Source organism: Telopea speciosissima, chromosome 5 (genome assembly GCF_018873765.1).
Source record: "Telopea speciosissima isolate NSW1024214 ecotype Mountain lineage chromosome 5, Tspe_v1, whole genome shotgun sequence".
Taxonomy (NCBI): domain Eukaryota; kingdom Viridiplantae; phylum Streptophyta; class Magnoliopsida; order Proteales; family Proteaceae; genus Telopea; species Telopea speciosissima.
This window is the reverse complement of record NC_057920.1, coordinates 6,881,586-6,897,961: the sequence shown is the minus strand read 5'-3', so window position 1 is coordinate 6,897,961 and position 16,376 is coordinate 6,881,586. Positions and strand designations below refer to the sequence as shown.

General features: G+C 41.2%; 2 protein-coding genes across 2 annotated transcripts; one reads left to right on the top strand and one right to left on the bottom strand.

The window, feature by feature from the left end:
* Nucleotides 1-2,590: 2,590 nt before the first annotated feature.
* On the top strand, nucleotides 2,591-10,725 carry LOC122662564 (DExH-box ATP-dependent RNA helicase DExH12-like). Its single transcript, XM_043858231.1, has 3 exons — nucleotides 2,591-5,695; nucleotides 7,012-7,401; nucleotides 7,515-10,725. Exons 1-3 carry the CDS (start codon nucleotides 2,759-2,761, stop codon nucleotides 10,704-10,706), a joined length of 6,519 nt encoding a protein of 2,172 aa, XP_043714166.1. The 5' UTR covers nucleotides 2,591-2,758; the 3' UTR covers nucleotides 10,707-10,725.
* A 1,525-nt stretch (nucleotides 10,726-12,250) lies between these two features.
* On the bottom strand, nucleotides 12,251-16,037 carry LOC122660957 (calvin cycle protein CP12-3, chloroplastic). Its single transcript, XM_043856221.1, has 2 exons — nucleotides 16,027-16,037; nucleotides 12,251-12,833 (listed from the first exon to the last, which is right to left on the bottom strand). The coding sequence occupies exon 2, from the start codon at nucleotides 12,683-12,685 to the stop codon at nucleotides 12,263-12,265; it is 423 nt and encodes a 140-aa protein (XP_043712156.1). The 5' UTR covers nucleotides 12,686-12,833; nucleotides 16,027-16,037; the 3' UTR covers nucleotides 12,251-12,262.
* Nucleotides 16,038-16,376: the final 339 nt, after the last annotated feature.

Here is a 16,376-nt window from a genome sequence, read left to right as displayed (position 1 = left end):
AACACTACCTCGGCACGTGGGGTGCACTGTCCCGCCTTTTCATGGGGATGCAGCGGTCATTTCCTGCGCTTCTGTGTCTGGCACAGGGGCATTGCACCACATGCACCTAGGTAGCGTTTTTTTCTCCCTTTTTTATTATATTTAGTAATGATACTCTTATGTAATTTCTATTTTGCTTTATTCGAGGGGTTTTTATTTTGTTAAATTTATTTCCAATTCAAGGGATTTGGATTTAAAGTAAAATTGAAATTTAATATTTAACTATAGAATGATTTAAATTAGACATCCCTCTTATCCATTTTGAACTGCTCAAATTCTTCCTAAATCCCTAAATTTTCATGGGGGAGGGAGAGAGGAAGCTGGAGCCTTGCCTGAGGAGAACACTGGCTCTACTTCCACCACCGATACCGACTCTGTGTCCTCCCTCGTTCTAGGCTTGGGGTTGGGGGTGGAGAAAAGACAGTTTCGCCGTTTGTGTTCTTGCGGTCCAAGCTGAGGATTCACCCTGGCCAGGCTATGATGGTGAAGGGAAGATTTCTCCCCTACAAGATTCTCTTGGAGGTGAATCTACTAATTCTATCCTTCCACCTCAACTCACTAAAACAATTTAGAAGGGTAGATAAAAAATAGTGCAGTGAACCACTTTACTCTTTATAGTGACGCATAGAAGAACCCTTAAAAAATGAGTAAGTTCTAATAAATGTTTCATTAGGACACTCTTTTTTCTAATAGATTTTTTTTTTTGGTTCCATAAAAAAAAAAAAAAAAAAGATTGGTAAGATCCCTTATTTACTAGATAAAAATGGGAAAAACGGGAATGGGGCACCCTACGGATTTTAATCCTCTCCAATTTCCTAAAATGTGCAGTGTGACAGTTCGGGGTGGAGATGTCGACAACTGGCAACTCAGACATCCTACAGTCCGAGCTCATTGACTTGTTTTTTTTTTCTTTCTTCTCGAGCTTAGCATCGTTGGATGTCCAAGCTGCCAGGTGTCTAAATCTCCACTCTAAACTGCCGCTCTGCACACTTTTAGGGAATTGGAGAGAAATTTTCCAACACCCTATGTCTATCTCTCTCCCCTCCTTCCCCTCCCATTGGGCAATGCCACTCGCGCCGCCCTCTGCTGATAAAAATATATTCAATGAACGCAAACAAATACAAAGAGACTTCCCTAGAAGGGGGTGGGGGAGTAAAAAACAAAAAACATGCAATTAACAAACACCATTCCCCTCCCACTGGGCAACGCTGCCCATTTAATTGGAGTGGGCGGCATGCCCAACCCTCTACTGACAAAAAAATATATTTAATGGATGCAAACGAATACAAAAAGACTTCCCTGAGGGAGCAAAAAGAAAAAAGCAAAAAACATGCAATTAACAAACACCATTCCCCTCCCATTGGCCAAGACCGCCCGCTTCCATGGAGTGGGTGGAGGGAAAGTTATCCTCCTAGGTTCTGTATCCGGTACAGTTTCCTAGTGCCTCTAATAAGAGGGGGGTGGACTCCACTTAGGTAGTGTGTTTGGGCAAAGGGTAAGGTGGTCATTTTTGGCCCCTATAAGAGGAACTGGACAAATCGTACCGGACTGAGAGGATTAAAATCTGTGGGTGGTGTGCCCAACCCTCTCCTAATAAAAATATGGGAGAAAGTTCTTTGTCCAGGAGTGTGGCCTACGCCAGCACTCCCATGAGTCTATCTCTCTCTTCCCCATGTGAGAAGACATCTCTACGCCCTTGTTTTAAGGAGGAGAGAGATAGACACATGGGAGTGCTGACGTAGACCACATTCCTGTACAGAAAATTACTTCCCTAAAAATATATTCAATGAAATCAAACATATACAAAGAGACTTCCCTAGAAGAAGGGTAGCAAAAAGAAAAAGAGCAAAAAAAACATGCAATTAACAAACACCTCAGGGAGTATTCTTCCACAATTGAAACCAATTACCAATTACGCGGATTTTAAGCGGATACCGGTTTCAATTTCAATTTTGTTTGCCAAATTGACAGTTTTGGACCCAATTGAGGCACGAACCAGCTTTTCAAGCCTAATAAAGAAATCTGATATTTTTGAGCTTGAACCACCGCATCTAACCCCAATTTAAGAAATAAAAATTGTTTGAAATAAGGGATAAGTTCATGGTAACAAAAGACTAGAGAGAATAATTCTGTGTCTCTGTTTTAAATAATTCTTGATTACAAAATCCATCTTTTGAATTCCTACTGCCGGCGCCAAGACCCGAACTTCAAAGTAGATAGAGTCCAATGTCTCATGTCTCTTTAAATAAATAATTCTTGATTTCAATGTCCATCTTTACTTTTCAAGTTCCTCTCCGGCCGGCCAAATGCGGTATATAAGCTCTGCAAAAGTCAAGCTTGCCCAGCAAGTCACAAGAAGTTTTCCCTTTTGCATATTTAGTAGTAGTTTGTTTGTTTACTCGATACCATTCACCAATCAATGGCGTTGTCTCTATTCGTTTTTCTTTCTATCTGTTCGTTTGAGTTCATCTAACCCTAGTTATCCAATTGATTAACAGGTTTTTCTACTTTGTTCTTCTATGATTGAATTGTGCCCGTGATTCTGTGAGTCTGTTCGAACGTACGGGTAGTAGTTTCGGGAGCAGGAACGTCTCTGTGATTCGTTCCTTTTGACTCAGGATTTAAGGTTTCTCTCTCACTGATTACAATTTCCTGCTTTCTTATTGTTCATTTTCTCCCTCTCCTGTAGGTTAACCCTTTACGTTCTGTTGGTGAGAGGATGGCGCATTTGGGTGGTGGTGCGGAGGCACACGCTCGTTTCAAGCAGTATGACTACAGAGCAAACTCGAGCCTTGTGCTTACAACCGATTCTGGTCCTCGTGACACTCATGAGCCAACGGTGAAGCCTGAATCTCTATATGGGAAGATAGACCCGAAAACCTTTGGTGATCGTGCTTACAGAGGAAAACCCCCGGAATCCGATGAGAAGCTGAGGAAGTTAAAGAAGAAGGATTGGGACCCTGAGGGCTTGCCCAGTAGGCAAAGTAAGCGGCGGCGCCTCCGAAAGGAGAGCGTCCTCTCTGTGACAGAGGAAGGTGATTATCAGCCAAAGACGAAGGAGACTCGGGCAGCATACGAGGCCTTACTCGGAGTCATACAACAGCAGTTAGGAGGTCAGCCACCAAGTGTTGTGAGTGGTGCAGCTGATGAGGTGCTGGCCGTTCTAAAGAATGATGCCATCAAGAATCCTGACAAGAAAATGGAGATTGATGGGCCTTTGAATCCAATACCAAATCAAGTATTTGATCAACTCGTGTCTATTGGGAACCTTATTACTGACTTCCAAGACGGTGGTGAGGCAGCCGGGTCTGCTGCTGCTACTGCTGATGATGCTCTTGATAATGATATGGGTGTTGTTGTCGAGTTTGAAGATGAGGAGGAGGAAGAGGACGACAGTGATTTTGATGTGGTTCAGGAAGTGGACATGGAGGAAGATGATGGGCTGGACTTAAATGACGCTGGTGCAATGCAGATGGGTCGTGGGATCGATGATGATGACGTCCAAGAAGCCAACGAGGAAATGACTCTTAATGTTCAAGATATAGATGCATATTGGCTCCAGAGAAAAATCTCTCAATCATATGAAGTGATTGACCCACAACACTGCAAGAAATTGGCAGATGATGTGCTTACAATACTTGCAGAAGGAGGTGACAGAGAAAAAAGGCTCTTGGTGCTTCTTGATTTTGATAAGTTTAGCCTCATTAAATATCTCTTGGGGAACCGGCTGAAGATAGTCTGGTGTACACGTTTGGCAAGGGCTGAAGACCAAGAGGAAAGGAAGAAGATTGAGGAAGAAATGATGGGTTCGGGTTCAGATTTGGCTGCTATTTTGGAGCAGTTGCATGCCACTAGAGCAACTGCTAAGGAACGCCAGAAGAACTTGGAGAAAAGTATAAGAGAAGAGGTCAGGAGATTGAAAGATGAAAGCACCATTGGAGATGGGGATAGGGAGTGGAGGGGTTTTATTGATGGAGACTCAGACAGTGGTTGGGGGAAGGGGCAGCGTGAAATACTTCCTCTTGACAAATACATTTTTCATAAAGGTGGTCTTCTGATGGCCAATAAGAAATGTGAGCTTCCAATGGGTTCGTATAGGAATCATAGTAAGTGGTATGAAGAAGTTCATGTGCCAGCTTTGAAGCCAAAGCCGCTTGCTCCTGATGAAGAGCTCATAAAGATTTCTGTCATGCCCGACTGGGCGCAGCCGGCTTTTAAAGGGATGACCCAGCTGAACAGAGTGCAGAGTAAAGTTTATAAAACTGCTCTCTTGACAGCAGAAAATATTCTCTTATGTGCTCCTACTGGTGCAGGAAAAACTAATGTTGCCTTACTAACCATTCTTCACCAGATTGCATTGCAGAACCCAGGTGGATCATTCAACAACAGCAATTATAAAATTGTCTATGTGGCTCCGATGAAAGCACTTGTTGCTGAAGTGGTTGGAAATCTGTCCAATCGGTTGCAACATTATGGTGTCAAAGTTAAAGAGCTGAGTGGAGATCAGACCCTGACCCGTCAACAGATTGAAGAGACACAGGTAATTGTTACAACTCCTGAGAAGTGGGATATTATCACCAGAAAATCTGGGGACCGAACCTATACGCAGCTTGTGAAGCTACTTATCATTGATGAAATTCATCTTCTTCATGATAACAGAGGGCCTGTGCTTGAAAGTATTGTTGCAAGAACAGTTAGACAAATTGAGACAACAAAAGAACATATCCGGTTGGTAGGATTATCGGCTACACTCCCCAACTATGAAGATGTGGCCTTGTTTCTCCGAGTTGATCAGGAAAAAGGACTGTTCCATTTTGACAACAGTTACAGACCTTGCCCTCTTGCTCAGCAGTATATTGGAATCACGGCTAAGAAGCCTTTGCAGAGATTCCAGTTGATGAACGATGTCTGTTATGAGAAGGTCATAGCTGTTGCTGGAAAGCATCAAGTTCTTATTTTTGTCCATTCAAGGAAAGAAACGGCCAAAACAGCTTGTGCTATACGAGATACTTCTCTTGCAAAGGATGCCCTTGGTTGTTTTTTAGCAGAGGACAGTGCAAGCCGTGAGATCCTGCAGAGTCATATGGAGTTGGTCAAGAGCAATGATCTAAAGGACCTGTTGCCATATGGATTTGCAATTCATCATGCTGGAATGGTAAGGGGAGATCGCCAACTTGTTGAGAAACTTTTTTCTGAAGGCCATGTTCAAGTATTGGTTTCAACTGCTACCCTTGCTTGGGGAGTTAATTTGCCAGCACACATTGTGATCATCAAAGGGACGGAGATATACAATCCTGAGAAAGGAGCATGGTCTGAGCTGAGCCCTCTGGATGTTATGCAAATGATGGGTCGTGCAGGAAGGCCTCAGTATGACTCCTATGGTGAAGGAATAATTATTACTGGGCATAGTGAACTGCAATACTATCTTTCCCTCATGAATCAACAGCTTCCCATTGAAAGTCAATTTATATCCAAATTGGCTGATCAGCTGAATGCTGAAATTGCTCTTGGGACTGTTCAGAATGCAAGGGAGGCCTGCAACTGGATTAGTTACACATATTTGTATGTTCGTATGTTGAGGAATCCGACTCTATATGGCATAGATCCAAATTTTCTTGGTAAAGACATTACATTGGAGGAGCGGAGGGCCGATCTGGTAAGCAATGGTTACACATATATTTTATGTTCGTATTTCTGTTTCACTTTCTGTGTGGATATATTTATGTTGCTTAGGCCTGTTTTATGATTATCGTATTACTAAACGCTTGATTTTATGTTGCAGTCACCCCCCCCCCCCCAACAAAAAAAAATAAAAATAAATCTAAGTGCTAGATAAACTTGGTTTCTGGTACATCAGGTTGTCACTGTAGTCCATGCTAGACATAGATGGATTGCAGTTGGGTTTTGATCAGAAATATTAACACTTGTGGTTCTGTAAAATTTGTGAAACTTCAACTCAGAAATTTCAAGTTGTGCTTACCCGAACAAATAAAAATCTGGGTGGTTTTGGAATTTGTCACCAAGCTTTGGATTTCGATTCATTATTTGTTTTTTAGCCATATTGAACTAATAATAATGAAAGTATGATTTACTTCTGAAGTATTACAATTTACAAGATTGTTAATTTTTTTATTGTGTTTCTATTGCTGTTGCTGTTGTCATTGTTTTATTTATTTTCATTTCATTGCAATAATTATTATTTTTGGTTGAAAGTATACCCTGAGGAGAAGGTTTTAATTTTCATCTATTTGGTTAGCAGTATTTACCAGTATCATCTAAATTTGAACTAGAAACCTCCAGTATGCGTGACTGACATGACTACCAGCTATACTTTGACACCAAAGCAGGAGTTATACCCGTGACTTCTAAAGAAGCAGATGTGTCTAATTGGGACCTTTTCTCATTTCCAGTTTTTCTATACAGTATTGAGTTCACTGTCTTTGTCATGTCTAAAGAAGCAGGTCTATCTAATTGGGACCTTTTCTCATATATTGTGTTTCTATATTATCTCCCACTTTGGCAATCATGTCAATCAGAATGCAAAAGTTTGAAGTCAATGTGGCATTATTTTGGAGTGGTAGGTTTCTGAAAATTTGCATATAGACTATGAATCTCCGGTTGTATCTTTCTTTTTTTTTTGGGGGGGGGGGGGGATCCACCTCTTTAAATATGATGCTCTCTCTCTCCATTGTCTCATGCTTGTTTGATTTTGATGGGTTTCTGAAGTTCCAATCAGGTTTCCATGCTTGCATAGTTGATTGTATTTAGCTAGCTTCTATTGATTTTTGTGGTACTGTATGCTTGTACAGCAATTTTTATAGTTCTGTATGCATGTACATTATTCTTGGCGGTGGGCACATAATAAAAATCTTTATCTATATAAACGAAAAAAGCTTATACTAATTTTTGAAACAGATAAATTGAGCATAATATCCCTTTATGTTTTCTGATGTTGTTCTTGTTTATTTGTAGATCCATAGTGCTGGAACAATCTTGGACAGAAATAATTTGATCAGGTATGATCGCAAAAGTGGCTATTTTCAAGTTACAGACTTGGGGCGGGTTGCTAGTTACTACTATATAACTCATGGAACGATATCTATATACAACGAGTATTTGAAGCCAACAATGGGTGATATTGAGCTTTGTCACTTGTTTTCCCTTAGTGAAGAATTCAAATATGTTACAGTGAGACAAGATGAGAAGATGGAAATGGCAAAGCTCTTGGATTGTATCCCCATACCCATAAAGGAAAGCTTGGAAGAGCCTATTGCCAAGATTAATGTGCTACTTCAGGCATATATTTCACAAATTAAGCTCGAGGGGCTTTCATTGATGTCAGACATGGTGTTCATTACCCAGGTTTGCTATAATCAGAAACTTTGTTCCTTTATGCTTGAGTTTTGTTCCTCAATTAGATTAGTTACATCCATTTTTAATCTTTATTTATTTTGTTCTATTTACTTTCCTTGTAGAGTGCTGGTCGTCTTCTGCGAGCCCTTTTCGAGATTGTCCTTAAGAGAGGATGGGCACAATTAGCTGAGAAGGCTTTGAATCTGTGTAAGATGGTTAACAAAAGGATGTGGAGCATCCAGATGCCCCTTTGCCAGTTCAATGGGATTCCAAATGAGATCCTGATGAAACTAGAGAAGAAAGATTTGGCCTGGCAGAGGTACTATGATCTTTCTGCTCAGGAGATTGGAGAGCTCATACGCTACCCTAAGATGGGGAAACCACTTCACAAGTACATTCACCAGTTTCCAAAGCTTAACCTGGCTGCACGTGTTCAACCTATCACTCGTTCTGTGCTGAGAGTTGAACTCACTGTAACTCCAGATTTTCAGTGGGAGGACAAAGTCCATGGATTTGTTGAACCATTCTGGGTTATTGTTGAGGACAATGACAGGGAATACATTCTTCATCATGAGTATTTCATGCTTAAGAAGCAGTATATTGACGAGGACTACATTTTAAATTTCACAGTGCCAATCTATGAACCTTTACCACCTCAGTACTTCATTTGTGTTGTGTCAGATAGGTGGCTTGGGTCTCAGTCTGTCTTACCTGTTTCTTTCAGGCACCTAATCTTGCCTGAAAAAAATCCTCCACCTACTGAATTGTTGGACTTGCAACCATTGCCAGTGACAGCATTGAGAAACCCCTCATATGAAGCTCTCTATCAAGAATTCAAGCAATTCAATCAGATCCAAACTCAAGTTTTCACCGTGTTGTACAACACTGATGATAATGTATTGGTTGCAGCCCCAACAGGGAGTGGGAAGACCATTTGTGCAGAGTTTGCTCTTTTGAGGAATCATCAGAAAGGACCTGAATCTATCATTCGTGTAGTTTATATTGCTCCTATTGAGGCTCTGACCAATGAATGTTATCGTGATTGGGAGCGGAAGTTTGGAAAAGGCCTAGGGATGCAGGTGGTTGAATTGACGGGTGAAACTGCAACAGACTTGAAACTTCTTGAGAAAGGGCAAATAATTATCAGCACCCCTGAGAAATGGGATGCTTTATCCCGCCGCTGGAAACAGCGGAAGCTTATTCAGCAGGTCAGCCTTTTTATAATCGATGAGGTCCACTTAATTGGTGGCCAAGGGGGTCCTGTATTGGAAGTTATAGTCGCTCGGATGAGAAACATTGCAAGTCAGGGTGAGAACAAAATACGGATAGTGGCACTTTCAGCTTCTCTTGCAAATGCCAAAGACCTTGGGGAATGGATAGGTGCAACCTCTCACGGCCTTTTCAATTTTCATCCAAGTGTTCGTCCTGTGCCTCTGGAGATTCACATTCAAGGAGTGGATATAGCTAATTTTGAAGCAAGGATGCAAGCAATGACAAAACCAACATACACTGCTATTGTTCAACATGCAAAGAATGGAAAATCTGCTCTGGTGTTTGTTCCAACTAGGAAGCATGCACAGCTTACGGCAGTTGATCTGATGACTTACTCAAGTGCAGACAGTGGGGAGAAGCCAACATTGCTATTAAGACTAGTAGAAGATTTGGAACCTTTCATTTCAAAGGTGAGTGATCTCATGCTTCGTGATACTCTTCGTCATGGTGTGGGCTACTTGCATGAAGGTCTTACCAGCATGGATCAGGAGGTTGTGTTGCATTTATTTAAAGCTGGGTGGATTCAGGTCTGTGTTGCTAGCAGCTCAATGTGCTGGGGGATGCCATTATCTGCTCATTTGGTTGTGGTTATGGGAACACAATATTATGATGGGCGGGAAAACGCTCACACAGAGTACCCAATTACTGATCTGTTGCAGATGATGGGTCATGCGAGTAAAGTTCTTGTGGATAATTCTGGGAAATGTGTTATCCTCTGCCATGCACCTCGTAAAGAATACTATAAGAAGTTCTTGTATGAAGCATTGCCAGTCGAAAGTCATCTGCAGCATTACTTGCATGACAATCTGAATGCAGAAATTGTTGTCGGAGTAATCAAGAACAAACAAGATGCTGTGGATTATCTGACGTGGACATTCATGTACCGTAGGATCACTCAAAATCCTAACTACTACAACCTTCAGGGAGTTGACCACAGGCATCTCTCTGATCATCTCTCAGAGCTTGTGGAGAACATATTGAGCGACTTAGATGCAACTATGTGTGTTGCTATAAAGGATGATATGAACCTTATTCCTCTGAACCTTGGCATGATAGCATCATACTACTACATCAGCTACACTACAATAGAACGTTTTAGTTCGTCATTGATTCCCAAAATGAAGATGAAAGGCCTACTGGAGATTTTGGCTAATGCTTCAGAATATGCAGAGCTTTCAATAAGACCTGGGGAGGAAGAGTTGATAAGAAGGTTGATTAACCACCAGAGATTTTCATTTGAGAACCCCAAATATACTGACCCACATGTAAAAGCAAATGCTTTGCTACAAGCTCACTTCTCAAGGCACAAAGTTGTTGGGAACCTAGCTTCTGACCAGCTAGAAGTACTCCTTTCTGCTAGTAGGTTACTTCAAGCTATGGTAGATGTTATATCCAGCAATGGGTGGCTTAGCCTGGCTCTTCTTGCAATGGAAGTGAGTCAGATGGTAACACAGGGCATGTGGGAGCATGATTCTATGCTTCTACAACTTCCTCACTTCACGAAAGAGTTGGCAAAAAAATGTCAAGAGAACCCGGGAAAGAGTATAGAAACGGTGTTTGACTTAGTGGAGATGGAGGATGATGAGAGGCAAGAATTGCTGCAGATGACAGATTCACAGTTGCTGGACATTGCACGATTCTGCAATCGTTTCCCCAACATAGATATGACATATGAGGTGCTGAAGAGTGACAGCATAAGAACTGGGGATGATATTGCCTTGCAAGTTACCCTTGAGTGGGTTATTGAAGAGAGGTCTGAGTTGGGACCGGTGTATGCTCCCAGGTATCCCAAAGCCAAAGAAGAAGGATGGTGGCTTGTGGTAGGTGATACTGAAACTAACCAGCTGCTTGCAATCAAGAGGGTTGCCCTGCAGCGCAAGTCGAAAGTCAAGCTTGAGTTCATTGCTCCAGCAGAAGCTGGAGAGAAGTCATATACTCTTTATTTTATGTGTGATTCATACATGGGTTGTGACCAGGAGTATGAATTTAGAGTTGATGTCAAAGAAGTTGCAGGTGCAGGTGATAAGAGTGGGAGAGAATGAAAACATGTTCCAGTGTCAATCTTGAGTGTATGCAATCCAAACTTTAATCACGGAAATTTTCCTATACTTGCTGCTATAGATCCCCTTGTATAATCACAATCCGCTTTTCTGAACCTGTAATGCTTTTCTATCTTGTCATTAGAGTTCTCAGTGTCGTGTGTTCGAAAAATGCCGGTGTCCCTTAAGGGAGAACCTGATGTTTTAATTCATTCAAATTCACAGAGGAGACCAAATTTTGTAGGCAGGTAAGATACTGGACTGCATGGTTCTCCTATCTCATTTCAAGCTTTTGGGCTAATAATACAGGAGTTATATGGGAATTCAGGTATAGGAGTTATATATGCATTGCCAAGAGACTGATATCCAAAGATGGAATTGGAGATCGGATCCATCCTGATCCAAATCGATTGAAATTGGTCGGAATTGATCAGAATCAGCCGGAAACTGAGTTAAATTGGTGGGTATTAGTCTCTGATCAGGGTTTAAAAGAGCATAATCGGGATCCAAATATGTACGGACCGATTTCTTAATGATCACTGATCGGAATTGTTTTAGATTGATTAGGAATCTGCCAAAATATGCCCTAACCCTAGAATTCCAGAACATCAGCTGATTCTGATCTGAATCTCCTATCAGGATTTGCTTAAAACACTGTGCCCTGTTTCTTTTCTCATTATTCCGAACTAAGGATTTTAAACTTGGAATTAGAGATCGAATCAATCCCTGCCATTTAAAAAAATGGGTTGAATCAATACCCGTTGTCTAATCAGATCGGATTAAATCGCAAGTCCAAAAAACCTAGAATCGATCCTTCAGTTATGAAACCCAGCAATCCCAATAATCTTAGAATTAATCGCTCCGAATCAAGTAAAATCGGGATTGATCATGTCAATTCCAATCCCATTATCCCATTCTGATTTTTAATACGTTGCCCTGATAACTAGAATAGCTTTTGTATTTTTAAATAGGGATGTAAACGGATTCGATAAGGATTGGTTCTGCATATTCCCTGTCTTGATACGTATACAAATCAAATTCAGATTTTCAACTATCCATTTATATATCTGACTTGTGTACCAGACCTTCCTCCTCCAACAGATATGATTCATTCTCAATCCATGTTCTAGTCTCATAATTCTCATTTTCTCATTCTTTAGAACCTGTTAAATCTTCGAAAAACCCTTGATCGAATAATTTTTTTTCTGAATTATTTGAATATCCCTACACGAATACAGATGCGAATAGAATTCGGATTTCCAATACCCGTTTAAATCCCTATTTTCAAGCACTGGGTTTCTATTTTCCAATTTATATTCTTAATTCGTTCAAATCACAAGCTTCACATATGTACAGATGTCACATCTAACAAGATAGATAAACATCGACGGTCAAGTTTACCACATAGGCCATCGTCCTTTCTTCGAGAGGACAAAAAAAGAAAAGAAAAGAAAAGAAAAGGACAATCGAGAGCTAAGCTAAGGTACGTAATAGTATTAGCAATAATTTCGTCGATGATGGAAATCAAGGGTAGAGATTGAGAGATGTGGAATAAACCATCAATCCTCGTAGATCCGGCACTCGTCCGTCTCAGGATTTTCCTGACAGAAGTATTCGAGAGGGTCATGCTTCTCCATCTTCCGCCGGAGATCGGCTTTGGCCCGACTCACCTCTTCCACCTCGTCCCACGCAACCTTGCACTCGTCCGACGCTTCGTTTCCTTTGCAAACTCCCTTCGCTTCCATCACTTTCTTCTCTATCATCTCCGTTAGCTGCTTCTCTCTCATCCATGTCCCTTTGAACTTCGCCACCGCCATCGCTCTCACCGACAGTGGTTGTTGCATCGCCTTCTTACGGCTTCGTACACCAGGAACAACGGCAACCGAGTAAGAATAAGAAACCTTATCGCAACTATAGACAGAAGCAGGCATCGGATTTACAGCTGCCGGCGAGAAAACTCTCGGAGTCATGAAAGACGTCATCTCAGAGAAAAAGCGACGATCGGAGTGAGTTCTTAGTCAGATAATGCGATCCAAAGGTAGATCGAAATCCTTAGATCGATCGTTGTTTTCCACGATCTCCTGCTAAACACGAAAGAGAGATGCAGAACAAAAAGATCCTGTAAATTGTCTTGTACTTTGTGGGTTGGGGGCTGGGGCTTCAGGAAAGCTGAGAAGAATGAAGATAATGAGTTTGGTCTCGAAAGGATTAGAAAAAGTATACTTTCTCACCCACCACATCGGTTCGGTGGGGTTCAGCCACGAGCGAGAATCGAGCGTGCTGGACAGGTTCAAAATTAGGAATGTAAATGGATAATCCGAATCCGAATCCACATTTGTATCCGTTTAGGGACATCCGTATTCATTTAGAGAAATTAGGAAAAAAAATCCGAATACTCCAATAAAAATCTATGAAAAAAATTTCGGATACTTAATAATAAAAAATTAAATAAATAATGCTTTTGAGGATTTTTGAAGATTCAACAAGTTCTAGAATATGATGAAAAGATAATCATGGTCTAAGAGATATGAATTGAGAGTGAATTGTATCCTCTAGGAGGAGGAAGGTCCGGGTTACACAAGGCAGAGATGTAAACGGATGGTCAAAAATCCGAATCCAATCCGCATCCGAATCTATTTAGAGCTATCCGTATTCGGGCAGGGAATATCCGGCTCCAATCACATCCGATCCATATCTAATCCAAATCCGATCCATTTACATCCTTATTCAAAATCCAGGTATCGGACTCGGGATTGGTCATGGCCGATTACTGATGCCATATCAATCTGAATCAGTCAAACTCGACTTGAATCGGTAAAAAATGATCAAATTCCAAGTTTTTTTGGATTGGGATTGGATTGATAAAAAATATTAATAAAATATTAAAAATCAGTATAGATCCGTAAAATATTCAAAAATAAGGTAAAAAACCCACAAAAAAGAGGCAAGTATCAGATTTTAGATCATATAGTCTGATCCAACCAAGTTGACTGATCCAGGAACAACTTGACAGATCAGTATAATCTTAGGATCGGTCATGGTCGATCCGATCTGAGATTACGAACCATGGTGCTAGATGTTGGTCAAACTAGGGTTTTTGTAATTGGTATCACTAGATACTGATCCAGATTGGTTAGGTTTACCCCTATTTCCTTAAAAAAATAATATATTTTACATTTTTACCCTTTCTTGTACCAATCCATTGATACAAGACCAGCTACGAATCAGCATCGGTCTCCACGGATTAGGGAGACTAAGGATATCTAACATGTGATTGGAGTCTTGATTTGAGGCTATATCCTAGCTATGCCTCTAGGGGTGTCATAAAAAGATTGGCCAGCCCGAGCCCGAATAGGCCTGGGCTTGGTTTTTTAGTCCACAAGGTGGGCTTGAGCTTAATAGTTTCCTGGCCCTGGCAGGGTTGAGTCATGCTTGGATTGATGCATCGGGCTGAGACCTATCCTGCCTAGCCCGACTCTATATATATAATTACAATTACAACTATAATATATATACTGAATTACAATTAAAATTCATGGCCAACCTGGTCCAGCCTTGCCCAATCAAGGTCAATCAGGGTAGGGTTGAGGTTGAGGATATGTTACGCCTTGGCAAGGCCGGGCTAGGCTTGGGCCAAATTTGAGACCTCTAGAGTTGGGCTAGGATTTAGGGCAAGCCCGGCTCATTGACACCCCTATATGCCACATTAGAACAACCCATTACATTCTTCAGTTCTTCTCAACCCAAGACCTCTTTCCTTTTGATGCAACTTATCTTTTCCCATGCGAGAGAAGAACCATTTAATTCCATAGCAAACTTCCTTAGGGAAAGTTAAAATACTTGACCAGAAAAGTAGAATGTCATCCTCGCATATGACTAAATGAGTTCAAGTTATTGAGGTTCCACAATGGGGAATATGGAGTATTTGGGCATCCTCTCCTTAATGGTTACCTTTTAAAGATGAGTTTTACCCCAGTTACTAACAAGTGGTATTAGGATCAAGGTTGTGACAATTCTAAATTTGGGAAAAGTCAGGGCGTGAGTACTCAGTATAATATCGGATATTCCCGTGTGAAGGGGGAGATAGAGAAATCTCGATAGCTCTCACATCGGATATGAATGAGGAATGTGAGGTGTTTATAGGTACTTGAGCACCTTCTCCTTAATGGCTGACTTTTGAAGATGAGTTCTATCCAAGTTCCTAGCTAATAATTTCTTTTTAGCTCTTGAGAAAATAAAAAAATGGGAAGTTTTCTTTCACCAATGGTTGTCATGACTAGATTCCTCATTGGCCGGGGGTGAAGAAAAACTTGATTCAAACTACTCAAATAAATTTAGTGTTTTTAATAATTACCACCCCAAAAATTTTGATATCTACTATTACCCCTAAAAACTTTCAAACAACTATTACCCTCCCTTGTTGCATACTAATAACTAACTGCCCCCGCCGTTATATTTCCGTAACGGAGAGAGTTAGTCGTGACAGTGTGCCATTGTCACAGATTTTTTAAGACCAAAATGCCCTTTTGGGGTGGTAATTGTTAAAAAAAAAAACACCCCATCACCCTCCCTTCTCCTCCTCCTTCTTCTCCTTCTTTTTCTTCTTCCTCCTCTGCAACCCCAAACCTTGTTTTCTCCACTTGAGGTCCTAACCCCATCACCGTCCCTTGTCCTCCTCCTCCTCCTTCTCCTTCAAACTCAAAGGTGCAAAAGGTTTGGGGTTATGGTGAAGCAAATACTTACCTTGGAACCAAAAGACCCACGAACCTCAATGATATTAGAAGAATTCCTTACCTTCATGAAGGGTTTGGTGTCTCCCATTATAAGTTCCAGGAACCTCATAAGTTCCAGGAACCTCATATGCCAAAGCTGTAAAGGTAACAACTATGGATTTTATATGTAATTAAAGCCTCTTCTTCTTCTTAATGGAATGGGTATTAATGGGGTTGTGCAGGCAAGAGCAAGGATTTCGTCCACCGTAAGAGCCATTATGGAAGAGCGCAGAGAGGAAGGGGGTGTGGGGCTTGGAAAAGGAGACTTTTTGGATTTGCTTTTGACAAGTACAAACTTAATTGATAAAGAGAAAGTGAGTATTGTAGCAGACCTCCTTCTTGCAGGTGAAACAACCTCCTCTCTCCTGGTCATGACCGTATACTTCTTGGACACTCACCAAATGCTCTTAATCAGTTAAAGGTACCACCAATCTCTCTCTCCCTCTCTGAAAATTTTATAAAAAAAAATACTAAAAGGGTCTATTGACTTGACTATTGTTGATACAAAAAAAAAATACAGGAGGAACACCATGGAATAAGGAAAGAGAAACGGAAGAGAGAACCCTTGAACTGGGAAGATTACAAGAAAATGGAGTCCGTCGATCGGATGTCCACCGTCATGGCAATGGACATGGCCTCTTCTGGTTCCGATGACGACGAGGACGAAGTCTACGACCCCAAAAGGGCATTTTGGTCACAGGAACACCGGCATTTCCGATGAGGACCTGAAACTTCCGGCGATGAACGAAATCAGAGAGAAGCAACGACCGTGCTCGTACTCAAAACCTGCAACTTTCGACGAGATATTCAAAACCTGCAACTCATCTCTCTCCTATTTCCACCATCTAGGTTAGGTTATTCTCTCTCCATTCCAATACTCCGACTGAACCAATTCTACCCT

Excerpts from the sequence above, each read along its gene's own strand:
- LOC122660957 (XM_043856221.1), bottom strand. The coding sequence starts at position 12,685 with ATGACGTCTTTCATGACTCCGAGAGTTTTCTCGCCGGCAGCTGTAAAT.
- LOC122662564 (XM_043858231.1), top strand. The coding sequence starts at position 2,759 with ATGGCGCATTTGGGTGGTGGTGCGGAGGCACACGCTCGTTTCAAGCAG. Across the intron at positions 5,696-7,011 it reads AGGAGCGGAGGGCCGATCTG|ATCCATAGTGCTGGAACAAT; the intron begins GTAAGCAATGGT and ends GTTTATTTGTAG. Across the intron at positions 7,402-7,514 it reads ACATGGTGTTCATTACCCAG|AGTGCTGGTCGTCTTCTGCG; the intron begins GTTTGCTATAAT and ends CTTTCCTTGTAG.